The sequence below is a fragment of the Antennarius striatus genome, chromosome 10 (genome assembly GCF_040054535.1).
Source record: "Antennarius striatus isolate MH-2024 chromosome 10, ASM4005453v1, whole genome shotgun sequence".
Lineage (NCBI taxonomy): Eukaryota > Metazoa > Chordata > Actinopteri > Lophiiformes > Antennariidae > Antennarius > Antennarius striatus.
The window spans coordinates 18,672,249-18,694,408 of NC_090785.1; the positions used below are offsets into that span (position 1 = coordinate 18,672,249).

General features: G+C 44.2%; 1 protein-coding gene across 2 annotated transcripts in view; it reads right to left on the bottom strand.

Moving 5' to 3' along the window:
• Positions 1-22,160, bottom strand: part of gpc3 (glypican 3) — a 96,286-nt gene that overhangs the window by 72,827 nt on the left and 1,299 nt on the right. For both annotated transcript variants that reach the window (XM_068325625.1, XM_068325626.1), the window contains exon 2: positions 16,649-16,810. In XM_068325625.1, coding sequence (XP_068181726.1) covers positions 16,649-16,810 — 162 coding nt within the window. The remainder of the gene's footprint in view (positions 1-16,648; positions 16,811-22,160) is intronic.

Here is a 22,160-nt window from a genome sequence, read left to right on the forward strand (position 1 = left end):
AAGAACGAGATCCGGTCTCAGTTGATGTCGTATCCATCCGCCAACATGTGGTAAAGAACGAGATCCGGTCTCAGCTGATGTCGTATCCATCCGCCAACATGTGGTAAAGAACGAGATCCGGTCTCAGTTGATGTCGTATCCATCCGCCAACATGTGGTAAAGAACGAGATCCGGTCTCAGCTGATGTCGTATCTATCCGCCAACATGTGGTAAAGAACGAGATCCGGTCTCAGTTGATGTCGTATCCATCCGCCAACATGTGGTAAAGAACGAGATCCGGTCTCAGCTGATGTCGTATCCATCCGCCAACATGTGGTAAAGAACGAGATCCGGTCTCAGCTGATGTCGTATCCATCCGCCAACATGTGGTAAAGAACGAGATCCGGCCTCAGCTGATGTCGTATCCATCCGCCAACATGTGGTAAAGAACGAGATCCGGTCTCAGCTGATGTCGTATCCATCCGCCAACATGTGGTAAAGAACGAGATCCGGTCTCAGTTGATGTCGTATCCATCCGCCAACATGTGGTAAAGAACGAGATCCGGTCTCAGCTGATGTCGTATCCATCCGCCAGCATGTGGTATAGAACGAGATCCGGTCTCAGCTGATGTCGTATCCATCCGCCAGCATGTGGTATAGAACGAGATCCGGTCTCAGCTGATGTCGTATCCATCCGCCAGCATGTGGTATAGAACGAGATCCGGTCTCAGCTGATGTCGTATCCATCCGCCAGCATGTGGTATAGAACGAGATCCGGTCTCAGCTGATGTCGTATCCATCCGCCAACATGTGGTAAAGAACGAGATTCGGTCTCAGCTGATGTCGTATCCATCCGCCAACATGTGGTAAAGAACGAGATCCGGTCTCAGCTGTTGTCGTATCCATCCGCCAGCATGTGGTATAGAACGAGATCCGGTCTCAGCTGATGTCGTATCCATCCGCCAACATGTGGTAAAGAACGAGATTCGGTCTCAGCTGATGTCGTATCCATCTGCCAACATGTGGTAAAGAACGAGATCCGGTCTCAGCTGTTGTCGTATCCATCCGCCAACTAGCGGTGGTGACCCGAAGCACTGCTCGTATTCAAGGTACTTCTGTGTGTTCTGTCATTCAGCTTCTGATCCACTTCTTCCGCTTTCGTGGGTCACGGGGGTTGCTGGAGCCCACCCCAGTGGAATTACACGTGGGAGACAGGGGACACTCTGAGTGAGACGCCAGTGCACTACAGAGCCACACAAAAGATAATCACTCACACTCAACTGGGGGGAATATTGATCAGCAGGGCTTTAAGGTTTATAAAGTAAAGCAGAAAACATTTGTTTATTTTTCTGCTGGTGTGGGTGTCCTCTGCACCGCCGTGTTTCCTCAGCTGGTTGTGGGTTTGAGTCCCTGAAGCTCCTGACGGCTCCTCTGGTGCTGAGGTGATGTAAGGAGATCCAGTCGCCACCGGGCCCCCGGGTCCTGTCTGCAGCTTGTTCTGAAGCGTCGTGGTTAAACCCAACACCTCTCCAGGGATTTAACCAGGGTTTGGACAGGACCGTGTGTGTGTGTGTGTGTGTGTGTGTGTGTGTGTGTGTGTGTGTGTGTGTTTATCTTTACACTCACGTAATATTCCTCTAAAAAATTCATGAATAAGAGTGCTACCATTTTGTTGTTAGTGCAACATTTTAACCAGGGGAAACGCTGCATCAGCTCCTTTAATTACCCACAATGCAACAGCAGGGACTCACAACTTTGAAGCTAATTTGTTGGGCTCAAAGTTTTCAGAGTTACAGAAAAAGGGCCACAACAAAATCTAATTAATTACTGTAAATTCATTACAAACATTTTTTTTTTAAAAGTAATTTAAAAAATGAAAAATCTTTCTTCCAACTTTGAAAATTAAATAAAGAATCTTAACTCAACATTCAGATTATATATATATATATACATTTATTTATTTTTTCAGGGCATTAAAACCATGAAAGATTTAGATGCCCATCTTTCCTGGTCTGTTTTCCCTTTTAGCTTTCATTCTGGTGTCTCTGTGTTTGAGAGCATCACACTTTGACCCGTACCGCTGTAAACAAATGCATTATGTGGTGCACATACGTGATGCACTGATAGCTGAAAGATGAGAAACCTAGGGAAACAACGCCAGGCGTGACCTGTAGTATCTGCACAGACGCAGACACGTGACCAGCCTGTAAAATGTCCCCGGTGCATTTGAATTTACAGCTTTGCTCAACAAATGAGCTTGCTTAGGAAAAAAAAAAAATACAGCCTGGCATCAAACAAAAACACAACAGTTACGAACGCGGGTACGGTGTGCAAATGACGCCGCACGAGTCAAAGCTCAACATGAGAGGAAATCTGTGCTGGTTCAGGGAAACCACAACGCTTGTTCTTTCAATTAATGGGCTGTTTCAATACACACACACACACACACGCACACACACACACAAACAAACAGACCTTTCCACTCAGCCTTAAATGATCCTGATCACTAATCCCCTCACACGTATCGAGCCTTCCTCTGATACTGAGGTACCAGAAGGGAGCGGGTTCAGCGGAGGACAGGAAAAGGCTCTGCAGTAAAATGGCAGCGAGCGCTTCCTGCTAACACCTGTGACAAATCCAGCCCAGCTGAGGGGAATAAAGACCCTCCAGAAGGTAGGGAGGCAGAGCTGCACAACATGGAAAAGAGGAAGAGGGAAAAATGAATGATTAATGTAGAAGCAAGAAGAGAAACTTCCTGAGTTGTATTTGTCAGTGTGTGTGTGCATGTGTGTGTGCGTGCATGTGTGTGTGTTTTTCCTATGTTAATTCTATGTTAATGCTTTCACGTCACTGAAAGAAGTGTGACCCTGATGTATTTTTAAGTGCAGCACACACACCACTGAGGAGACGTCCTCTGGTTTCAAACATTTCCATAATCTTACAGGTGGATTTTCAGATGTAAAAAAATTCACACACATAATACTTGAAATATCTTTAGTATGAACTGACCTGAATGTGACAAAGTCAGAAACACAACATGCCAACAACATACATGTAAACTAAATATAAAAACTTTCATCAACCCAAGTCTCTTTTATTTGCACCATCAACACCTGGCGACTGAAAATCTGTTTTTCCAGCGCCACCATATTTATTTTTGATCCGACCGAGATCCAGATCCAACTGGTATATTTCTCACCTTGATGGCGAACCGCCAGTCACTTCCTAACGTTGGTGATTCTGCTGGTAGCCACATCATATTAATGTTACCGTGGAAACGACTCAGCTCAGACGTGATGAGACATCCGTAAGTGTCCACCTGTGGACACACTATTAGTGACTTTAAGAGGTGCTGCTGGGGGAATACCATTCTTGTGTTGATATTCTTGGTGCTGATCTGATAAGATGATAGATATTCGTATTGATCACACAATCCTATCACAATCCTATCAATCTTCACAATCGACAAAAACAACAACTGAATAAGAGATGCACAAACGAGGGGGTGAACTGTGTCCCGTCTGCAGGAGGATGGAGGTCGTAGAGCAGAGGGTTATTAAAGCTGCATGAACCTTTGAACTGCGCCTGACTTCAGAGCAGCGACGCACACGTCAGGGGTTAGAGACGGGGGGGGGGGGGGCATGATGGTCCCAGTTCATCCTCTGATGGGACAAACCAGCAGCGCCCTGAGACATGAGGGAGGAGCTGACGGGGCAGATGGGAGATAGCTGCAGACGACACCACTGCATGGGGGGTGGGGGTGGGGGTGGGGGTGGGGCACTTAGCTGGTGTAGCACCGCCGAGCAAATGAAAAGTAATGACGGTCATTGAAGGGAGTGACAGCCAGGAAGCAACACAACGGGACTGTGATGGATGAATGGGGGGGGGGGGCATGTGTGGGTGAAAGGCACAGGTAGCACCCATGGGGGGCAATGGGGGGGGGGCAGGAAGAGGGGTGAGTGGCAGGGAGGTGCTGTCAGCTCCTGTGGGGGCCCAGAGCGTGTTCAGTTAAGTAAACAGCTTCAGCGTAGAGAGCCCCTCAAATATTAATAAGGAGCGACCCCCCCCCCCCGACCCCCCCATCACCTTCACTTGCCTTGTTCAAACTGACGTTCCCTGAAGGTGACCACGGCCCGCTGTAGCCATCAGATCTGACACCCCAGTAACAGAGAGCCCCCCCCCCCCCCAAGTCCCCACGGGGGCCGACGCAGCCCCCGGTGGCTCATTATCATCTGTGCTATTACAAGAAACAATCCAGGCAGCTGAGGAATAAATACTAAAACACAGCCCCCCCCACCTCCCTGTGCGCCCATCAGACACAGATTAATTATACATGAAAGGGTGCTCCGTCTGAGAGGATCGATGCTAACAAGGTCTCAGTTAGTTCTTGGTGGGGGGGGGGGGGGGTTACCTCCCATCTTCCCGCCACTCTCCCCGCCTGAGTTCTCATCTCGGAGGCAGAAGAAGCAACGAATGGGACGTGAAGCCGGAGCCACCATGATGAAGTTACTACCACAGAGTGATGAAGGTGAGGGGGCTGCTGAATGAGGGACCGTTCTACCCCCCCACCCCCCCAGAACCAGCCCATCACCCCTCCACTGACAGGGAGACTGGGGGAGTTTTCTGAAGGGGAGTAATGGAGCTTGTCAGAGAGCTCCCTGCTTCACACCACTTAGCCTCTAGTCCGGTGGGGGGGGGGGGGGCTGTAGATGTAGGGATGTGGGGGGGGGGGGTGCACGACTGATGAGCCTCCACCGGGACTCAGACCAGACTCTGCACCACCCAAACATTTCTCCTCACATCAGTCACGCCATGAGGGCAGGGAGGCGTGCAGCAGCTCACACACACACACACACACACACACACACACACACACACACACACACACACACACACACACACACACACACACACACACACACACACAGCAGCGCAGTCTTTGCTTCGTTAAGCTGTTGAGTCGCAGCTCACCCTAGTGCTCCAGCACCCCCCCCCCCTCACACGGTCCTGCTGGGGGGGCCACGTGGCGTCCGGCTTCATCAATAATTCCTAATCAATCACTTTGATAAATAAAGGTTGAGGGCCTGGAAGAGGATGTGAAAGAGCGCCTTTATCAATCAAGAAAAACTTCCAGATTAAGATTAAGCGATATCAATGTATTCCTTCACATTTTAATTCTTTAATAAAATACACCGAGAGCATTTTTGCTCCAAGGCAATAAAATTCCTGCTCCTATTTTGCTCGATGCGACCTTTCATCAAGCTTTGTGGAAATCATTACAACTGGTTGTTTTACTTTTGTTTTTGCCTAACCTTTATCAATTTGTACAGAAAATCCATCAGTAAGTTTCTGCGTCCTGACGCCTGCGTCATCAGATAAACGCTCATCGGGGAGTTTGTTTCCTGCAGCAGCTGCTGGAGCAGAAGAGCATCGCAGGTCAGAGGTCACTGTGACGTTTATATCACGTGGAATCTAAGAAGAGGAAAAACTAATGGAGCGTTTTTTAAATATCATATTTTCTATTATTCACTGTTTTGTACTTTAAACTATCAAATTTAATTTGCTTTCATCTGACGATCATTGCCTCCACTGACTGATAGTTTGACTGATACATTTTTTTACAATGTTGAAATATTTCAAGAAATATTTTACCCAACTAAAATAGTTTTTACAATCATCAGTTCATATCATTAAAAAATAAAAACCCTCTTTTCCTCACAGCTGCCCACCTAGAGACAATAAATGCACTTGTATTTAAAATAAGACCGATGTCTACATAGTTTGTACTCGCTGACAGCTCCCCCCCCCCCTCTCCCCACAGCACACCTGTCATTACGAACACACACTGAATCCTTATAAATCTTATTATGGCCTGTAAATGAATTACTTTTTGGATCCTATATTAACAATCACGGGTAAATAACACGTAACCCACTACCACTAAATCACCTACCACCAATAATAACCCTGACAAAAAGGTCACATTACAATTGAATATCGAAGCCTTCTTAAAGTCTATTTTCTGGATTTTTCAGGAAACATTAAACACTGAACCATTTATTGATGATTTGGGCAACATAAAGTGACTTGGGCAATTACTTTCAGAGGATGTGATACCCGGAGCCTCTCTCAGAGGGTACATCTGGGTAACTGTTGCAGCACCTTCCTCTGGCTGTAAATAAGCCATGAGAGCCTGAGATGTGAGATCTGCCCCTCTGCCCTGCCCCACCCTTGCCCTGACAGGTTGTTATGTCTGCATGGCTGAGCACATGTTGCATAAGTGCTTCAATATTTCATAGGCCAAAATGAAAAATGCATCTCTTTGAACTGTAAGTGCTTGATTGGAGGTAAGAGTTAGAGGACGAGCTCGGTGGGGTTGTGACGTGAAGGAAAAATAAATCTATAGAGGATGAACTGAAGTAAATGGGTCACTTCCAGGTATGTTGACTCTCTTATTAAAACCACTTACCTGTGGGTTTACAGACAGCAGGGTCCACTTTCTGACAGAAGATGCTTTTTTATAAGAAAAAAAATGATAAAATAAAATCAAGAAATTAATCCTGGGTAAATTCTGGAGCCACAACTTTTTCACAAAGAGAAAGTCTGATTTGCAAACACCTTCAGGTCTAGAGGTGAAGCCAAACAGAGGCAGCTGACTGCTTTGAATTTGAAAAGGAGACAAATTCTGGTCACAGTGCGTCATCTGTAAAGGTTTTAGTTTTATACTGAGCGCACACGCCCTGGAGTCTGGATAAATGTTAACACAACAGCGTCTGAGAGCGGCCTGCATGGGAGTAAATGAGGAGACAAACATGCACTCTCTCAAAAAGCACCTCGCTAATAGACGTGATTTGGTGTTTTCATTGATTCGCCTCACAGAAACAGCCCTTATTAAAGTGAGCACCGGGTATTTCTGAGAAGCACATTTGTATCAACCATTAAAGTGAAAAGAAAGTTCCACGTGATGCATGGAGGTGCTGGTGGATTCATTCAGAGGTGCTCATTATCTCAGTTTGACGCGTGTTCACGTCAATACACTGTTCTCACTCGTTGCATCTCTTTTTTTTTGTTTTTTTTGTTTTTTTCAATTCCGTTTCTTTGTTTTCTTTGTCTTCTCACCTTGACTCTCAATCTTGATTGGCTACTACCTTTCCCTTCCTTTCCAACATTTCCTTTCCTTTCCAACATTTCCTTTCCTTTCCAACATTTCCTTTCCTTTCCAACATATCCTTTCCTTCTCCTTCCTTTCCAATATTTCCTTTCCTTTCCAATATTTCCTTTCCTTTCCTTTCCAACATTTGCTTTCCTTTCCTTTCCTTTCCAACATTTGCTTTCCTTTTGTTTCCAACATTTCCTTTCCTTTCCTTTCCTTTCCTTTCCAACATTTCCTTTCCTTTCCTTTCCTTTCCAACATTTCCTTTCCTTTCCTTTCCTTCCCTTTCCTTTCCAACATTTCCTTTCCTTTCCAACATTTCCTTTCCTTTCCAACATTTCCTTTCCTTTCCAACATTTCCTTTCCTTTCTTTTCCTTTCCTTTCCTTTCCCTTCCAACATTTCCTTTCCTTTCCAACATTTCCTTTCCTTTCCAACATTTCCTTTCCTTTCCTTTACTTTCTCTCTCCTCTCCACCCATCTCCACTCCTTTGCATCTCTTCCTCTTCTCTCGTTTCCTCTCCTCTCCATCCCGGCTGATGCAGACGAAGAGAGCAACAAAGGCTCCTTCTCCTGCTGACGCTGGGAGGAGCTGTCAGTCCCTTCAGCTCCATTTGAAGATAGCATTTCAAATGACACTTTGATCCACACTCCACTCTGTTTGTTTTTCCTCTATGATGAAATAGAGCTTGAGAAGCGTGCAACAGGCCACATCATTAAAACGTGGCTGAAACATGAAGAGTCACACTCGTCCCTAGAAACTGCTCGTGACAATTTTTTTTTTTTGACACATCAGTGTAAAGAACATGACAAGATAGGTGGTGGAGGCATGAACACAAATCATGTGTTCTCTCTGCAGATAAAGCCGCGCCGAGGTGACGCCAAAGTTGAATCATGAACTGGGGTCTTTTGTAAAGAGTGAACGAGAATAAATGAATTTAATGAGGCAGCGCTGTCAGAGCTAAGTGGTGTTTCTGGTGTAGAGATAGTCGAGCACAAATCCTTGCCTTCAAGCTAAAAAAAACAAAAAAAACGAAACCAAGGGGTTGAGTACATTTGGAGATGTAACTACTAGCTAAAATTTCAATTTCATACCATGTTTTTTTCGTTCATAGTGTTCACAGAAAAACATTCAAGGACACAACGCTCACAAAGCTGCCAGAATAACTGAGTCCCCAGCTCTTGTAAAACAAGCTTAAAAAGCAGCGCTAACTGTTCGTCAACTCGACAGGTCTTTATGAGCGGGAACGTGATTCATCCCGGTGACGAAATCATCTTGGTTTCCACAATAACGCTGGAAATGTGTGCAATGGACAGCCCACAGTGGAAGTGTGTGAGCTGGTTGTTTCTCTCTGTAGATTGTCAAAGCTACAGCTTAAATAATATGCAAATATCCTCCCCATGGGGGACACACAGTCTGACATATTATCAGCAGAGAGACAGCAGTCGCGTTTTTGGATTCGAGCACGGTCAAATCAAAAGACGGAGACACGATTAAAAAGGTGTACTGTGAAGCGAGCGAGACAATGGAAGCCCTACTGGTTATGGGATGCTGAGGCCTCCTGTGGAGTCAGCAGTGTCTGGCAACCTACAGAAAGTCTGGAGAGATAAGACAGCCAGGCTGGAAAGCTAAAACAATAAAAATGGAAGAAAGCGTGTACAAAAGGGAAACAAAGGTTTCGCCGGATGAAGCAGTAGTGAAACGATTCCCAGGGAAGAAGCGTTTCATGTTCAGCAGCCTCTCAAAGTGGTTTGTGGGCTAAAGAAAGACAACCACAGTGACGATTATGCGGCGCCTCCACTCTGGTTCCTTCAGGTGAATCAGCTCCGCGCCCGCGCTTCTATTATAGTTTTAGTTTCTAAACCGTGGCATTGGGACCACGTGCAAATCTCTCATTCTAATGCCATGCAAATGGATCCAGGACGAGCTCTGGAACTGACATACAAACATTTATCTGATGCATTTCTAACAAGACGGCACAGAGCAGCTCCACCAGAGCGCTCAGCCTAATGCACGGTAGGGTTTCCTGTTTCTGTCAACACCTCTGCACCACCGCCATTAGCAGGACCAATATTGGTATTGAAATTTCCACAATTGCATCATGAATAAAAATGAAAAGTCCAAGATGAAATCATTTGATTGAATCCCAATTCAAGCCCAGTCTTCATGAAACAGGGTACAGTTCAGAGGTTTAGGATGTGGAGATAAAGAAGCACAAAGCAGAAAACAAGTGAATCATGTGGGATTTATTATTTGTCAGACCAAACACAGAATAAATCACAGATAGTAAATAGTAAATACATTTAAATTAAAATGCAAAACAATTGATTTTTAATTTATTTTTCTATTATATCTGAATTGAAAAGTGATGCTGAGGTACTGAGGTCAGGTGGGGTTCCTGGGTGTCTGTGACTACTATATTCACTACCCTGTCCACTAGTGAATAGTGGACTGAGGTGTCACTATTCCACACAATAACTCCAGTCTTTGTAAAGCAGTAAACAGGAACGACAGGTCGAAACACCAAAACCTTCTCTGTAATGAGTCGGTATCAATCACTTCACGTTTTCTCATTCAGTATAAGAACACGAAGCAGCAGCTGGAACTAAAACTACACTCAGACTCCCATCTGACTCACACAGTGTAATGTGACATGAGAATACACATTAGATTTCCATTAAGACACGCCAACTTCATTTCCGGGGCAAACTGCACCCAAACATATATTTTGTATTTGCCTCTGGTGACTCATCGCCGCTACATTTGCTGGATGTTTTGCTGCTTTTGTGTCTCTGGTATATTTGTCCTGCGATTATAAAACACTCAGATGTTCTCTCAGGCTGATCATGGAGACTTTTTCCTCTGAGCACCAAAAGAAACTCACAAGTCATCCGGACAGTGTTCTCGGTATTACATTGCCTTTATATTAATCAGGACAACAGTTTGTCAACCCGGCGCAGAGCTCAAAAGGCAGCAAAAGAAATCGATACCAGTAAACTAAGATGTGGCACATACTGATAAAATACAACAATTAAGTTCAAATCAAATTGTGAGCTGGGAGAAGACGACGTGGTAATGGTTGCTATGCCTCATAGTGTTTGGTAAACGACACTCGAAGGAGCCCATTGGACATCGCAAAGCTGCCTCTCCCCATCATTAAGTTATTAGATTAGCCCGAGGCAGCAAGTAAACAACTTCAGACGTCTCACAGAAGGCAAATATCCCACCAACCAGTCCTCACTTTTATTGAATTACTCCGGGAAACTTCTCCAGAAGACAAAATGACTCTAAGGAAAGCGAGGATGCTGGGGGGGTGGGGGGTGGGGTGGGGGGGTGATTGATGGAGAGCGGATGATGGGAAGAACAGAGGAGAGGTCTGTTCAGGCCAGACTCCTGGAGCACTCCGGATCGAGCGGATGACTAACAAGCAGGAGACGGAATGGATGTGGAGGGCAGAGAGATCTGATTCTGATTATCGGCCGCTGGACGGAGAGACGGCTCGGGCCTGCCAGGTTCCGCATCATTCACCTCCTGCCACATCTCGTTTGGGTTCCTGCCACAGCAAACGTCCATTCAGCAGTATCGGAGACAAACGAGGGCAAACTCCTCCCAAGGTCAACAAGCAGCTCTACCGGTGCCCCTGGGGGTCTGTCATTCTAATTCCTTATACACTTAGAGTAATTAAAACCCATCTAGAGGAAGCACGACAAGTCGATAAGAATTTTTCGAGACTGCTAATGAGATGCTAATTTGTTGGCCCGCTACGAATGAGGTATGAGGAACTCAAGGACACAAAGGAAGATTTATTCACACCTCCTCTGAGGGGAACTTTTTCATTTATGGTGCGTCTTTCGCAGATATTCAAGCGAGTTTGTTTAGCGGTGCACGCCACGGGTTGTCTGCTACCTTTATGTTTGATAAAAAAAAGAAAAGAAAAGATGTGAGCATCCTTTCAAGTTCATCCCAAACTCCCGATCATTTACAGAGCGCCGCTCCGGTGAGTTCACAGTAAAAGTGGAGAGCGCTCCCCTGCCTCGCAGCAGCGAGCGAAGCCACATACAGATGGCCTCATCCTGCCTGAAAGTAGTCCAACTCAGACCTGTTTTGCAACCCCCTCCCCCGCTGGGCCGGCCTTCTATGGACTCAATGAGTCATTTCAGGGGCGCACAGCTGCCTGGAACACATTTTTTGTGAAAATATGACACTTTCTTCCCCTCATATTAGACTTTATAAGCAGTCTCATGTTTATTAACCGGGTTTGGTGTTTGGGGTGTTCCTCAGGGTGCAGAGGAGGATGGAGCCGTGATGAAGATGAACACACAGTGACGAAGATGAACACACAGTGTGGTCCTGATCTCTCCAGCATCGCTGCAGCTGGACGACCATCAACTGAACGACATGTGAATTAAACAAGCAGAACGCAGCTAAAAACATTCTCATATCCTGTCTGTCACTCAACCGCGGAGCGACTTTGAAATCTGAAATAAAAATCATATAAAAGTCGGCGTCGCTGACGGAGACGATCGTTTAATTTTGAAGCTGCAGGCTCGGGTGGAGCAGGAGGAACTCGCTATGGAAACCACAATTAGATCTGTCAATAACCACCAAATGTTCTGGATGAGCTGACATCTTGACGTGTGTGGTGTGATTATATCGTAAATGAGTGTGTGTTCAAGCCACAGTGTCACACACACCGTTTCAGGAATGAGCTGCAGAGTAGAGCTGGGTCGGTAATCAGTGTTCAGATGCTGAAAACGGTTTATTTTAGTATTCAGTCAAGCATCACCACAATGAATGTATTGATTAGGTGGCAGCAGAATGTGTGATAGTCAATAATCATCAGCTCTTAACTCAAAATTCTCTTTTTGGTTTCATTTGAAATAAAATATTTTCTCCAAACTCATTTCTAACTTTGTAAGCAGAATACATTATATAACCTTCTCCATCAACATACACATAATAAATATACAGTAATCCCACTTTACTGGTGGCTAATGCGTTCCACGACCACCCATGAGAGACGAAATTCCGTGATATAGCAACCAAGTATTTATTTTATCATTTACAGTATTTTAAAAGTTTATGAATCCTCCCCATATGGATATTATATCACCTTATATCTGTATTACCTTTTCCCACACTCTTATAGACTGTTCAAAACATTTTTGTGTTTCAGGGAAGTGCTGTCAGCCAATTGCATGCGCATACGGTATCACATGACTACCTACTAAAAATCCAAGATGTAGTGAAGCTGTGCACCTTGAAGCGTGAATCAGTGAGGCTCTACTGTATTTATAAATGATATCTGAACTTGCCAAACCTTATCTCCTGTCATCTACTGCCTTTTGAAACGTTTTGATTGTTTAGACAGCATATGTGATGTGTGTTTACGTGCAGATGTATGTAAATACTGTATATGTATGTTTATACATGTATATAGTGGTTCTTATTTTCACAAATTTTTTTTGTTTGTTTTATATAATGTCTTGGTTTTTTTTATATATCTGGACTTGAGTCTGTAATAAAATGTTTGGTTTGAATCGATATGAACTCTGGTGTGTGTGCTGCTGCTTCAACCAGCTCAACATTTGTGGGCCGAGAGGACATTCACCTTAAAAATTCCTTAAACAGTCTAATTTTGGGATGAACAATTTTCATAGTTTTCACATTCTATCTAGATGCGACGGACAGTTGCAGTAATTTATGACTTTACTCCCATATATATATGGTTATTAAAAAAAATCTAAGAGGTAGTTAGACTTTGTTCTCCAGTAGACCTTTCCCTGAACTCATAGCCTCACGTTTCTTATAGATGAACTGAGGCTAAGCTAAATAGTATGATGTTGGAGCTGGCTGCTCGCTTCATTTTCTATGTCTTAACATGTTTTATTTATTGAGTGTGTGTGTGAGTATGGAGGCTTTAAAGCTGTTAGATATAGAACATCACATGCAGTAATGTAACTACCTGGCCTGATGAGTAATTAGCAAACCATTTGTGTGTCGGCAGTCCTCTGCCTTCAGCAGGGGCCTTCATTTCATATATCAAGTTATCTCCAGACTATTAAATAACATGCAGCCTCACATACTAAAGCCCCTCCTCTCAAGCTGGACTCCATCGTTTATGCTCTAAATTACATTCTCATCATGCACACGATCAGTTTCTCATTAGAAAAGATTTCATTTAAAGACATGAATCCTGTGCAGGTTTGCAGCTTCTGATTCTGAGCTACATCATTGGCCCTCTGAGTGGAGGAGATGATGTGATGATGTCACTAACGTGAATCAAAACGAAATCGAAGAGTCTGTCACTTATGTGAGTGGATGCAGAGAGTTATCCATTACGTAGCGTTTCCCTGGTATACAATAAAGAAATCGTCTCTGGCTCATTAGATTGTTATATGCCACATGAGACAGACAAGCATCATTAGAAATTCCTAATGCCTTACCTACTTCCTGGCATCGATCTGAAGTAGCCCGATGTTAAAACAGCCTGTCATCTAACCGCTTAAAAGACAAAGACAGAAGAGTCGTTACTTTTTCTGTTGTTTGGAGAAGTTGACTTCAAAAGGGTGAAACCCTCTGGTGTAGATAGAGGCTTGGGAAAGCAGGGGAGGGCAGGTGGAGCTGGAAGGAGAGGGGGCTGCTGGGGTAGAAGGGGCACCCAGAGATGGGAGATTGAGGAGGGGGGAGAGAGGGGAAGCCCTTTGATCTCTGGCATGAGTGAAGAAAAGAGACGGAGAGCAGCAGAGAAGATTGCAAACAAGGCATGAACTCAATTCCCAGTAGAAGCAGGAGCTTGAGAGGAAGAGACGGAGGAAGAAAGACGGAAGGAGAAAGAAAAGTCGAGTGGAATGAGCGAGACGGCAGGGACAGAGAGGGGGAGAAGGGAACAAGGAGGAAAATGAAATGGAGAGAAAGAGATAAGACCAGGATGTTAAAAGGATTCCAGTCCAGGGCTGTTTGGGGAGTTCTCTCCAGCCCGATGCTAAAGCAATTAGCATCGAGCCCCTTCTAGGAAAGAGCAGCCAAACCACAGCAGCAGTCGCTAACATGTTTAGTGTGTAACAACCCAGTCAAGCAAACCCCACGTTCCCCATTAAACCCCAAATCTTAATTGGCATGTCAGGATGGCGCCGCGTTCCACAACCAATGAGTGTGTGCTCTCCAAAAAGTTAGTCCACTGAGTGTGTGTGCGCTACTTCAAGTGGAACGCCCCAGACAGAACACAGAGCTGCTGCAGCCTCAATGGAGACGGTCTGTACAGCCTGATAACAAACACAACAGCAAAATGTGAGGAGAGATTTATTTTAAAAACTTTTACTATTTAGGCGGTGCTCCGAAAGAAAAGTTGTGCAGTTTCACATCACATAAAGTTTTGGGTCAAAGTTTTAAAGGGACAACAAGGATTTTTGTGCATTTTGTGCATTATTGCACAGTAACGAGTACAGTATTTTCTGCACTATAAGGCACGCTACACTATAAGGTGCACTGGACTATAAGGCGCACTGCACTATAAGGTGCACTGGACTACAATGCACACCAGACTATGAGGCGCACCGGACTATGAGGCGCACCGACTGTAATGCACACCGGACCATAAGGCGCACTGGAATACAAGGCGCACTGGACTATAAGGCGCACCGACTGTAATGCACACTGGACTATAAGGTGCACCGGACCATAAGACGTACTGGACTATAACATGCACTGGACTATAAGGCGCACCTTCAATGAATGGCTGTCTGGGGTGCTGACCAGCATGGGCGTTGAGGTTACAGCTGAGAGCTGAGAACCCATCTGAGAACTCATCTTCAATGAATGGCCTATTTTAAAAGGGTTTTTCACATATAAGGCACACTGGATTATTACTGTCGGTTTTTGAGAAAATTAAAGGCTTTTAGGTACGCCTTATAGTGCGGATAATACTATAATGGTGGTATTGCAATATCGCAGGAGCAGTACTAGTTTGATAACATTAGCTTACTTTAGCCACCATAAGCTAATGGTCAAACCAGATCATATAAAGTGAAGGAACTGTGCATTGTTTCTGGATAAAAAACAAGTTTTCATTTATAAAAATAATATTTTAACAGCTTGTTCAAAGCGTTGTGCTGCTAATGTAACTATGACAAGACACAAAGAAGTGTGGCTTAAATGTTTGGGAATCCAAAATGGTAGATTTAAGATGTAGAATACGCTAAACTATGCAAGGAAGCTGTAGAATGTGTTTGAATCAACCAGTGGTGGATGAGTTATATAGATATGAACTTCAGTTAAAATAAGATTAATTCAAAAAGGTTCAATTAAGCCATGGGGGGAATTTAGGGGTAAAACATGTCTATAATGTCACTCTGTCAAAAACCTGCCGACATGCCCCTGTGGATGTCCACCACTCCACCGCCAACCTCTCCCAATTTGCACAATTACAGGCATCTTGTGTGTGAGTGTTTGTGCGTGCCTGCATGTGCGTGCGTGCGTGTGTGTGTGCGTGCACTACGGCTTGCATATGTGTGGAATATGTATAAAAATAAAAAATAATTTCCCTAACTGGATCACTATAGTATTAAAAAAACACCTCAGGCCTAAACTATTTTTATTAATAGGGATTAATTTGTCCAAAATGTCCTACAAGGTATTATATCATTTGTTTACTTCATTATGTAAAACTGAACAATGAAAAGTAACTAGTCCCTACGGAAAATAAATAAATATGGTGCAAGAGAAAAGCATTAAAGCAGAGCATTCTATGCTTTTTTTATTATTTCTTTATCCTTTATTTTATTGTTACACAACTTCTAAATGCATCTTTAATGGAATTCTCCGTAATGAGTAAACCGAAGATGTCCTCCGTTATGTTCTCCCTCATGGCCCCAGTTGGGATAATATTTTTCCCTAGGGTTATTTCAGTTCTTTAACAACACGGCAAAGAAGCTCTGACATGACGGCAGCACTCGGTTCCTGCTGAATTCTCTAACGCCATACTTCCACCATCTGTTCAGTCATTCACCTTCAGCAGTCACCTGCATCCTGAAAGCGTGAACCACCGATGCCTAGCAGCTCCGACTGCATGCAGATTGTGAGTTAATATCTTAAATACACCCTTCATCTGCAGCCGCTCCCCTCTGACCTCTCATCTGTGAGCGTTCTCCACAACCCCTGCTGACTGCTGGTGTTCGCTCTGACTGCACCGCGCCAAAACAGCTGTCACTTCCTGGAACAACACGTCTGTTACAGACAAGCACACGACATGTAAAGTCACTTAAACCACACGTCTCTGCCATTCCAACACATAGCTGAGCAGCAGTTGAGCGTCTGATCTTTAGCTGTGTGCACCATGTTTCTGTATTCGCTGTCTGGAGGACTGGGCTGGGATGCGATGCCCAGGAAGTTGATTTCAAATGCCATGTTTTAAGGACACCAACCACAAGGTCAACCTACAGTCATCTTTTTTTTTTTTTCATTTTGCTTCTTCAAAAAGCATCATGGCCATTTGACCACACCACGATCACCACTTACCTTGGAATATTGCAGCATTCTGGATGATAAGACGTTTGAGTTGAGCGCTGACAACCTGCAGGCCCGACTCCATGTTGCTGCGTGCAGCTACCTGATACCGCTCCTCCATCTTCTTGGAACAGCAGGAGAGGCCTTTGGTTTGGCAAACCTGCAGATCTGAACCTGGCAGGAAATCAGCAGAGACAGGACAGAAGTCGAGATGAGCAGTGGGAAGGAGCTGCAAAGCCCCGTCTGTTTACCTCTCACTGAACAGAAGGCTCTTCCTTCACACAAAGATTCTTCTGTATCATATTCTGCATGCTAAACAAAGTAAACACTCTCTGCAGCAGATACAGCATCCTCAATGAGCGCGTCGCCGTTGAAGTCCTAAAGTATCGTGGCTAAACTGAATCATTGTGCTTTAAATTCAAGCAAAATAGACAGTCCTCAACCTGTAAACACAATTGGCTGCGACAGGTTGTTCATAAGTTGCCATTACTACTCTAATACTATCACTATTCCCTGAGACTTACCAAAAACAAATACAGGACACAAAAGCAACACATAATAAAATAACATACCGGTTAGCTACGTCGTTCCCGTCTGTCTTAAAAAAAAATACATGCAAAAATAAAAATCAGGTTTATGTCACTTTACTCAAATACTCAAATGTCCATCAAAAATATTGCAATAAAATCACAATAAAACCCTTAAAAGTATGTGATATCATGTTACTGTGCAATAAATAACAATTAAAAACATATAATCGTAATAAAATGCGTACACACAGTTCAGTAAAGTACAAAGCCTGATGCTCTGAAATGCTAAGAGACAACAACAAACAACAACGAAAGGGAGTGTCGAGTGTTGGAGCGGCGTCAACGCAGCGGTGCTGCTCCCACGGAGGTTGTGGCAGAAAGGGGAACTACAGGACAATAATTGGATATGGCAGCGCGCGTTTGTTTGTATCTCTGAATGTTTGTAAGTTGAATGTTCGTAAGTTGAGGATTACCTGTGTACCGAGGCTGTTTGACCCCTCAGAGCCTGATGTGATCAGCAGGACATTTTCCACTGCGCTACATGTTTCACTGGGAGGATCAAGAAAAGTTCTTCTACATAAAAAGTCGAGGGCTGCTGCTTCACGTTCAGTGGTTCCATTTATAAACCCCCCAGTGAGGTGGGAGATTATATGAGGATGGGATTCAGTCCGACCAGGGAAGGAGGGATGGATGGATGGGGAGAGCGTGTCTGCCGCTGCATGACTCTAGCTTTATGTGACAACAATGAACTGAAGGATGTCTTTGCCCAGAGACATTTCTCTCTACTGCTGGTTGAACATTCCCCCCCACCGTCACAGTATCTGTGTAACGTTGTGAAGAATATAGAATAAAATCTGAGTGCAGCTCTTTTAAAGTGTGGCCGAAATGAAGATGAAAACACACAAACGTTTGCTGTATTTATGACGGAAACACCTCCGATGGAAGAGGAAGGTCCAGAGGAGTCTGCTCTGTGTTTCCTGAGTATTCCCATAGCACTGCTCTAAAACGACACTCACACGAGGCATCACACAGACATAAATAGGGCACAACTATCTGATGCCTAAATACAAAGAGGGCTTCCCTCTCCTCAGTGCCTCCCTCTGCCTCTACCCCCCCCTCAGTCCCATGTGGCAGCTGAAGGCTTCATAGGAGGCTGCCGTTGTAACGCGCCGTGCGATGTGTGCTTCCTGAGAGGTGTCAGTGACAACGCCTGATTGATGGCGTGGTACACAAATGTCAGGGGAGTCTGCCAGTCTCCGCTGACACCGCTCAGACAGGGAAGGAGATTCGTTTAGACCCACGTATCGGCTTGTGAATTTATAAATGTCTTTCATAAAACTCTCAATAACAAGTGTGTCAAAAGAAAGAAGGGAACGGAGTTTTATTTTAATATGAAAGTGAATATCTCCTTTGAGGCTTTGTCTCTTTTTTTTGTTTGGGATCTCTGGATAATAGATATTCAGAAACAGGCTGTAACCATGAAAACAGCAAGCAGGGAGAGCGACTAGCAGGAGATGCATCCGAGTGACAGTTGTGATAATTAATAAGTAGTGAGGAGCCTGACTCCCTCCTGCCTCCCATCAGGGATTAAAGTGTAGAGTCTAATGAGTGAAACTGGCAATAAAAGTGTCACACTGCACCTTTTGTATGCATACTGACAGGCTTAATATCTTAAATCAATACCAACAAAGGACGCGTGACAGGTAAGATCAAGTTAATTTCAGACCGCAAGCGCAAAATCATTGGGTTGTCGATGGCGCCACAGGTGAGGTGGACGCGGCCGTCGCAGAAGAGAGAGCAGGATTTAGCAATTATCTCAGCCAAAATGACAGATTCATCTGCACGTTTGTCGTTTTTTGCAGATGATAAATGTGTTTCATTACAAGGAAACTCCACGGCGGTGAGGAATAAGTGAAGGGTTTTTGGAAGCAATATGATTCCCTGTGGAGTTCCACAAACAATAAAATCACACCCTCTAAATAGAGCTTCCTTTCTGACTGACAGATCGCTCGAGGAACAGCATTCAGCTTCTCTTTGCTTTGGGTCTCAGTCGTCTTCCCACCCCCCTTTCTCTTTTTCTTAGTCCCTGTCACTTTTGTCCTGAGCTATTTTCACGTCACCTACCTTGAGTTTAATAGCTATCAGACACAGAGACCACCTTTACATCAGCCTGCTACTGGTTAATTAGTCAATTTTTTGGGGGGGGTCTCCTGGGCAATTCTCTCAAAGAAAATGAAGAAAGACAAGGTGCCGGGGTAGGAGCAATTTAGATGTAAATTTCCCAACTTACAGCCACAGTCCAAGGTGACACCTTAAGTTATTATGTACTTTCAATCAATACCACAGCAGAGAGAGAGACAATTCGACATGCAGAACAATTGCCAAGGTCTTTGGCTGGCTTTTTAAACGTGCATTGATCACCCTTCAGTTGGTCACAGTCACATGGGACGGCCCTTAGCGGTGGAGGCAGGGGTTAAACCTCCAGCGGGGCCCCAACAGCTGTCCCCTCCATTCGCTAACAAGGACAGGAACATTGGCCGCCTCAAATACAGTGTGTGTTTCTCAGTTTCCCCAGCACCAATTAGAAAGCTATCACTATGCAAGTTTAATGATGGAGACCATGGGGGAAAAAACAAGTTGTGTTAAGATATAGAATATGTTAAAAGCTGTTCATTATGAGCATAAATTATACATCAACTACCAGTGTTGAGTGGAAGCATGTGGGACTGCTTGGCTTCCTCTCCGGGGCAAAACGAGCTGGTGTCACTTTGTAGAGACAATAAAAGAAATAAAGATAGCACCATTTACAACCAACCTTAGGAATATTAATATCATTAGCTACTGGGGATTATCACTGTTTTAGCTGTTTTACTGCTTTGCTCACTGCTCTATTTTAAGTCATTTAATGAAGTAATGATTGTTGGAGAAAAAAAGCTTGAAGCATGAATATAAAAAAGCCTGGTTTTTTTTTAAGCGTACACAAAAAAACACATGTATCCTCTGTTAAAAAAAAAAAAAAAGCTTCCTTGAAGCAGAGCAACACAGATCCATGTTGAATCAGAGGCAGACCTGCAGAAGCTTTTGCTCTCTGTTGTTCAGGTTGTCATGATGAATAAACCCCTGATCATCCGACCCTCGGACTAATTAGAGAGAAGTCAGCATCTCCTGGACCTTTATCTGGTATCTGCTTTGCGATATCAAACGACGTGAAACTCTTAATCAGCTCAGGGAGGGGAATGAACAAACCGTCAGCTCAGCCTCCAGCCAGTGACGATCACGCCTTCCATCCGGAGAGAATCTGATGTTGCTCTCATGAATCAGGTCAAGATGAGATACGTCATCCCGTCCTGGAGAAACCCGCTCCACGCTGCTCCTCCACATACATGATGGAGTAAACCGACACCCGGCCTCCATTTCAACCTTCAGACACTACAAACGCCCACAACAACAACGACCGCAACAGACAGACGAGTGGTGCTCACCCAGCACACTTACACGACCACGCTGCTCCTCTGCACTCACTAGTCTCACATCATGCTGGTGGTCAAAAGAACTTTTGTTTTGCAGTGTTTTGGCCCCTGGCTCCACATGCAACATCACAGCCAGCCTCAACGTCTAATTCAATGGGTTTCTCATTGACTGTGTGCCTCATGAAGATCTAGTGGAGCTCAGAACAGTTACAGATGATGTTAGAAGATGTTTAGTCGCAAGTCAATTCAAGTAATTGCTGTTTGAAGAGCAACAACACTTTCTTTCCTCTCTGTTCTTTTGTCCTCCCCTTATTAAAGTCCAGATAGCAGAACTGTCCTGACATTGGAACACTTTTTGTGTTATTCAAGAAAACACATGAATGATTAAAAAATAAATAAAAAATCTTAATATAAAAAAATTATTAAGATGTCTCTTAATATTTCCTGTTTATTTTGTTGTGTATCTGATTCAGGAACAAATGCAGCATTCCGGAATAAACCAGAGCCCAAAAAAATAGAAAATGCAGTTTTAGATTTATTTCAGACGTGCTGGTGAACGACACGCTTCAATAATACTCGGAAAGAGAAGAGTCACTGGATTTCGGCTGCGTTTAATATCTAAAAATGATTTTTTTTTTAAAGTCAAGAGTTTATTTTAACACATGATTTCAAAATCATGATTCTAATCTATTCTATTAGATTAGAAAAGAGAACATTAGTGCTAAAGGCTTTTTTGGACCCTGTTTGACATTGATAAATTCAACATTAACACCTCACGCATGTTCGATCGTGAGCTCCTTCCACCAATACAACCTTCACTTCATAAAACGGTAAATGAATGTACGACAGTGCAGCCGGGGGGCTCGGGAGGGGGGGGGACGTGACAACCACACCAGCTCTTAACTAAGCCAGGATGAATTGTGCTCTGGTTGAATGGTGAATTGATTTCCAGTGTAAGTAATGGTTTCATGCTGCTGGTGCTCAGAGTGTCCGGCTTAGACTGATCCCTGAGCGAAACCCTCACACACGGCTGCCCTGCCTCGGATTTGGTTTGCCATGATGAATCCCCTTTGCCTGATAAACGCTTGATGGCCCAGGTGAAGGGTGTGTGATTAAAGAAGGGTGTGTGTGTGAGGAAAAATGGGGCTCAGAGTGTGCAGCTGATTTCGCCCATGGATGGAGGAATAAAAACAGGGTGGAGAGGGTATGACAAAATAAGCTTCAAAGCACGATGCAGATCTTTCCTGCTGTTTGATTTGCAGCGTTTTGTGATTCATCACACACTTTCATGTTCATGGAGCATTTTGTATTATTCAGTGGATCTCTCAATCTGGTGGGAGTAATGTGTTTGGGAATTGCATGCTGGGAATGGAGAGAGAAAACAGTTAACCTGTAGCTCCAGCTTCATGCTGACATGACACTAAAACACCCCATTAACATTTGCAGCTGGCTGGGATTCAGCCTCTTGAGAGGCCCCCCTTCCATTAAAATAACCAATCAGAGCCCATTCAACAGGCTCCTCTG